Source organism: Bison bison, unplaced genomic scaffold (genome assembly GCF_000754665.1).
Source record: "Bison bison bison isolate TAMUID 2011002044 unplaced genomic scaffold, Bison_UMD1.0 scf7180017864317, whole genome shotgun sequence".
NCBI lineage: Eukaryota > Metazoa > Chordata > Mammalia > Artiodactyla > Bovidae > Bison > Bison bison.
In genome coordinates this window covers 3243569-3250501 of record NW_011494889.1, presented here as the reverse complement: position 1 = coordinate 3250501, position 6933 = coordinate 3243569, and the positions used below count along the sequence as shown (strand labels likewise).

General features: G+C 37.2%; 1 protein-coding gene across 1 annotated transcript in view; it reads right to left on the bottom strand.

Annotated features, from left to right (window-relative positions):
- Positions 1-6933, bottom strand: part of DNAH14 (dynein, axonemal, heavy chain 14) — a 376195-nt gene that overhangs the window by 81236 nt on the left and 288026 nt on the right. The window contains exons 62-64 of the mRNA XM_010852937.1: positions 6428-6559; positions 5980-6075; positions 428-568 (exon numbers count right to left, since the gene is read on the bottom strand). Coding sequence (XP_010851239.1) covers positions 428-568; positions 5980-6075; positions 6428-6559 — 369 coding nt within the window. The remainder of the gene's footprint in view (positions 1-427; positions 569-5979; positions 6076-6427; positions 6560-6933) is intronic.

Here is a 6933-nt window from a genome sequence, read left to right as displayed (position 1 = left end):
TAAGACTATTTAATCAAGATTCTTTTATTTTTATCTCAGTAGAATTGCCTGTGTATGTGCTCAGTGTCTGACTCTTTGTGACCCCGTAGACTATAGCCTGCTAGGTTCCTCTGTCAATGGGATTTTTTCAGACAAGAACACTGGAGTGTGTTGCCATTTCCTTCTCCAGGTGATCTTCCCAACCCAGGGACTGAACCGGGTCTCTTGTGTCCCCTGTGTTTGCAGGTGAATTCTTTACTCCTGTGCCACCTGGTATCCTTTACTCCCATGCCACCTGCCATTATGGAACTGTCTACTGATCTTAAAAGGGAAACTGATAGTAAAATAGTTTTAAGCAGTATGATATGGCCTTCAATGAAAGCAGCATCTGGGGTGTGAAGTCTAGTAGAAATTAATGAAGGAGATATAAAACCAAAGAAAGTCCTGCCTTCTCATCTTCCAAGGCAGTTAGTAAGATAGATGCACACTGTAGGCGCTTGGTGGCCAGTTTTCTTCGATGGGCTAATAGTTCTTTTTCAGCAACAATCTCTTTGTAGGCTTCTTGCAAAGACTGAAGATGTTCTTCAACCTGAAAGACAATTAATTCAGTATTGAGACAAATTCTTATTCTCATTTTGCCTTAAGAGTTTATCTGTCATTTATGCAAATATGGTGTGTAACCATTTCATTTCACATCCTGGAAAATCTTCCTGGAAAGATAGATATATTATCAATGAAAATGTACATTGCGATAATTAAATGGATGATTACTTGATACTGAACTTTTAAAAAAACTTCCATCTTCCTTGATAAGCTTTCTTACAATTTTGGTATCTGAAGATTCATTTCTGATTTATTTTTCACAGAAAACTTTGTATCATATCTAGTTTCCTTCTTTTAAGGAACCGATGGAACATTTTTCATCCCAGGTACTCTGATCACTAGAAACTAATGAGTTTTTGAAGTTGGACTGGTGGGATGAAGCAACTATTAAATTATCCCTAGGCTGTAAGTAGGGGCTTCCTGGACGGCTCAGATGGTAAAGAATCCGCCTGCAATGCAGGAGACCTGGGTTTGATCCCTGGGTTGAGAAGATCCCTTGGAGGAGGGCATGGCAACTCACTCCAGTATTCTTGCCTGGAGAATCCCATGGACAGAGGAGCCTAGAGGGCTACAGTCCATGGGGTCACAAAGAGTTGGGCACGACTGAACGACTAAGCACAGGCTGTTAAGTAGAAAACATATTTTCATGGTTAGTTGATGAAACTGTTTTCTTAAATTACCACTTATCTTGATAATCCTTGCTCAAAAACATTTGGTGAATTCTTATAGAAAAGATTGCCTAAGGAGAGAGTCCAGTGTTTTGACCCTGCCAACAAAAATACCCACAACCTAATCCCAATCTTCCTTCCCAATTTCATCTCCTTTTCAATATTACAGTACAGCCAGATTGGCTTATTCCATATTTTCTAAACATTTCCTAAATTTTCTTGCCTCTGGGATTTGTCTTGTATTCTTCCCTTATGCCTGGACTCCTCCCTTAAATGGATGTAAATCCTAGGCATTCTTTAAAATTCTTATCAACTTCCAGCTGTCATAAAGTTTTAGCTTGGTAAGTCCACATGGATCTATACTGGCTACAAAAATCATTTTTTGAAGGAATTATACATTGCCAGGTATTATCTCCTGGGCTATGGTCTTATAGTCTTATTATTCTTTTTTCATGTCCTCAAAATCTCTGAAGACAGGGTTTAGCGTGAAGACTTGAATATGATATGTACATGTAATTGTATATACAAAATTATGCCTACTGAATACAGTTAGTGATCTGTAATTTCTCCTCCGATTTCTAAGATGTTATCCTTGTGAAAATACCTAATTTTCACAAAAATATACACATTAGTGACTTTTGGCATGGTTATTCTAATGATTTATTACTTAGTCCTATTACACCCATAATAATTATTCAGTTGTTTGCTCTTTCATGTATTATGTTGGTTTCTTTTCTTGCTTATACTTTCTGTTTAGATTACTCAGAAAACTCTTTCTTTGTTACTTATGAACTAGTGAGTTATTTAAATATTAAAGTGTAGGGCTTATCAATTCAAATAAACACGTGAAATTTCTATTATATGACAGACAGTTACTGTGCGCCTCCAAGGTAACACATTTAGTGAAATATAAATTTCAATATACAGTGAAATATAATTAAACTAAGGTTCTGGTATTATTTATTTTCCCCAAAGTTTCAGAGATTTTTCAGAATTTTTTTTAATACTAGGACCCAGGTGAACAAAGAAACCTGTTTATAAAATGGGAGACAGTGCATGGTTGAGTAAGTAGAAAATCTCAACAAAGAGTTTAAAACTAATGGAGTTAACTATTACACTCAATTTTAAAATATTAAGTGTAGAAATGGGGCTTCCCAGGTGGTACCAGTGGTAAAGAATCCATCTGCCAGTGCAGGAGATGGGAGACTCAGGTTCAATCCCTGGGTTGGGAAGATCCCCCTAGAGTAGGAAGTGGCAATCACTCCAGTACTCTTGCCTGGAGAATCCCATGGCCAGAGGAGCCTGGTGGTGTACAGTCCATGGGGCCACAAAGAGTCAGACACGACTGAGCAACTGAGCACACAAATGTAAAAATACACATTTAAAATATACTTGTTTGCATTCAATGAGTTAAAATATTAGAAACTTCTTATGAAGCCTGTAGACCTGGAAGGGAATGTGGAGTATTAGCGAATACAATTCTGAAAAGAATTTGCAGTTTATCTTTCTGTCTTATACCATGCAACAATAATAAAAACAAATGAGCAATACTGTAAACAAACATTTGTTGGATAGATGAGTGAAAATACTAAAACACACACACAATATAAAGGACATCAGGAAAATTGAGTAAATATCCAAATTGAAAATACCAAGCATCAAAAATAAGCACAATAAAACTACATAGCAACATAAAATAAATTCAGTTCAAATTTGTTGTTATTTCCTTAAAAAATGTCCAATACTTTTTATATCTCTTAAGCTTGCAAGAAATATCTATGGGACCAGGTAGGTAATATAAATACTTGAAGTGAATTGAGGGGTTTATGATAGCCATGTAAGAATGCTAGCTTAGGCTGTCAGATTTCCTGAATTTTCAAGAGAATGTAGATTTTAAATGAAATTTTCAGATTTTAAAATGTTGGTAACTACATCAAAATGTAGGGAAAGACGTTAAGTCCAAATAAAGATGTCAGTGGCCGTCTCAGAAGTATATTGCCTTACCCATTCTCAAAAGGTATGTGAGCTATGTAGGGGAGAGGGATTAATGATCTCAATTCTAGTTTTAGTTTTCATTGTGATACTCTTATTTAAAATTGAGACATCCAAGGAATGTGCTTGTGCTTAGTCGCTAAGTCGTGTCTGACTTCTTTGCAACCCCATGGACTGTAGCCCGTCAGGCTCTTCTGTCCATGGGACTTTTTCAGGCAAGAATACTCAAGTGTGTTGTCGTTTCCTTCTCCAGGGGATCTTCCCCACCCAGGGATCAGACCCATGTCTCTTAAGTCTCCTGCACTGGTAGGCAGATTCTTTACCACTGAGCCACCTGGGAAGCCCATTAAAATAATAACCATGATTTTACACAGCAACAAAGTAATTAATAGAATTAATTAATAGAAACAGGCTAAACAGTTTTAAAAAAAAACATAGATTGATATTAAGTCTTCAGTAAACTGAAGTCATAAAGATGTCCTGGGATAAATGGTAAATTAATATATTAGTGATATAACATTAGCTAACATTACTGAGTGTGTTACTATGTGTCAGGCAGTAAGACCTATACGTTAGTATTTACGTGTGTGTGTGCTCAGTTGCTCAGTCGTGTCCGAATCTTTGTGATGCCATGGACTGTAGCCCACCAGGCTCTGCTGTCCATGGGATTTTCCAGGCAAGAACACTGGAGTGGGTTGCCATTTCCTACTCCAGGGGATCTTCCTAACGCAAAGGTCCAGCCAGCATCTCTTGCACTGGCAGGTGGATTCTTCACTACTGTACCACCTGGGGGAACAAGGAGAGATAAGAAGGCCTTATTAAATGAACAATGAAACAAATGGAGGAAAACAACAGAATGGGCAAAACTAGAGATCTCATAAAATAATTAGAACTATCAAGGGAATATTTCATGCATGGATGAGCAAGATATTCCTAACAGAAGCAGAAGAGATTAAGAAGAGGTGGCAAAAATACACAGAACTATACAAAAAAGGTCTTAATGATCCAGATAACCATGATGGTGTGGTCACTCACCTAGAGTTGGACATCCTGGAGTATGAGGTCAAGTGGGCTTTAGGAAGCATTACTACAAACAAAGCTAGTGGAGGTGATGGAATTCCAACTGAGCTACACTGATGACAGTGTTAAAGCACTTCACTCAATGTGCCAGCAAATTTGGAAAATTCAGCAGTGGTCACAGGACTGGAAAAGGTCAGTTTTCATTCCAATCCCAAAGAAGGGCAATGCCAAAGAATGTTCAAACTACTGTACAACTGTACTCATTTCACATGCTAAAAAGGTTATGCTCAAAATCCTTTAAGCTAGAGCTCAACAGTGCATGAATCAAGAACTTTCAGATGTATAGCCTGGGTCTAGAAAAGGCAGAGGAACCAGAGATCAAATTGCCAACATCCACTGGATCAGGGAGAAAGCAAAGGAATTTCAGAAAAATATGTACTTCTGCTTTATTGACAATGCTTAAAGCCTTTGATTGTGTGGATCACAACAAATTGTGGAAAATTCTTAGAGATGGGAGTATTAGACCACCTTATCTGTCTCCTGAGAAATTTGTATGCAGGCCAAGAAGCAACAGTTAGAACCAGACAAAGAACAACTGACTGGTTCAAAATTGGGAAAGGAGTACTACAAGGCTGTATATTGTCACCCTGCTTTTTTAACTTATATTCAGAACACATAACGTGAAATGCTGGGCTGGATGAATCACAAGCTAGAATTAAGACTGCTGGGAGAAATATCAACAACCTCAGATATGCTAATGGTAACACTCTAATGGCAAGAAAGTGAAGAGAAACTAAAGAGCTTCTTGACAAGGATGAAAGAGGAGAGTGAAAAAGCTGGCTTAAAACTCAACATTCAAAAAACTAAGATCGTTCAACTGGTCCCATCACTTCATGGCAAATAGAAGAGGACAAAGTGGAAACAGTGACAGATTTTATTTTCTTGGGCTTCAAAATCACTGTGGACATTGACTGCAGCCATGAAAAAACACACTTTGCTCTTTGGAAGGTAAGTATGACAAACTTTACTTGACAAAGCTTATTAAAAAGCAGAGATTTCACTTTGCTGACAAAGGTCTGTATAGTCAATACTATGGTTTTTTCTAGTAGTCATGTACAGATGTGATAGTTGGACCATAAAGAAGGCTGAGTGCCAAAGAATTGATGCTCTGGAATTGTAGTGCTGGAGAAGTCTCTTGAGAGTCCCTTGGACTGCAAGGAGATCAAACCAGTCCATCCTAAAGGAAATAAACCTTGAATATTCATTGGAAGGACTGATGCTGAAGCTGAAGCTCCAATACTTGGCCTACTTGATGTGAAGAGCTGACTCACTGGAAAAGACCCTGATTCTGGGGAAGATAGAAGGCAAAAGGAGAAGGAGGTGGCAGAGAATGAGATGGTTAGATAGCATCAACAACTCAGTGGATACGAATTTGAGCAAACTCTGGGAGACAGTGAAAGACTGAGGAGGCTGCCATGTTGCAGTCCATGGGGTAGCAAAGAATCAGACACAGCTTACTGACTAAACAACAACCACACCTGGAAAGCCCTATAGTACTTATATTATTTAATTAATCACAATTGATCTTTTCACTACCTGTATTATTATCTTTATTTTACATTAAACTGATAAAGTCATTGAGATAATGACTCTTTCCTGATGTTTCTGTCTAGTTCATAAAGACTTTGAGAGTGTAACAAGTAAAGAAATTTCTTACCAGCTGTAAACCTCTTTGTTTCTCATCCAACCTTTGTTGTGCTATTTTTAGGACATTTTGAGCTTCAGCCACTTGGATTTGTTTAGGGCCCACCAGCTTAAACAGAATGTCACAAAATTTAAGTGCTTAAGTTCACTGTTAAAAATACCACTTAAGATTAAAAGACACTTACATACGTCAACTCTTAAGCTTTCTTAGAATTAGTGCACAAAGGGAAATTACTTAATATGGAGAAACATTAAAACAAATAAAACAATAGCATAGTTGTCATAAATTCAAGAACATGACAGGAGAATTTGATGTCTAAGAGTTAACATAATATGGTTGTAAAAGTGTTTTTCATTAAGCATTCTTTCCACAGAAGTTCATTTGAGCATTAAATGCTTTTCTGGGACAATGACGTTATCACTTGCAAATTGTTACAGGTGTTTAAGAGGGAAAAGCATACCTTCTGTGCTTCATGGTAGTTATTCAAGGCTATAACCCACTGGCACATAGAGCAACAAGCAACAGAAACGAGAGCAATCTTGTTTGGGTTGAAATCAGGTAAGACTAAAATCTTCTTCAGTTTTATGAAAGCCTAGAGAGAACAATTCATGTTACATGAGAAATATTATTGATCTGAAGTTTTCCCCAATCTACACTAGAAATAAATTTTGTTTCAATAAAAATACTCAACTATTCTTCAAAAATAGAATGTAAGACATGCCTGGATACAAACTGGCTCTAGTATCACTAATATTTTAAAGAAGAGGGGAAAAGCCTCTACTGTTGCTGTTATTGTAGCTATATTATAGTTTTTTTTTTTTTTTTAAAGAACTCCATTTTAAAATGAAAATAAAACAAGCTCTTTCTCTAGTTGTGTGGAATGTGGTGCGTAAGGAGGTCTGAAGTCTTCTTGTGTACCTTATGTGTGGTCACCTGGAAAACCACCCTCATTTCTGTTCCATAAGA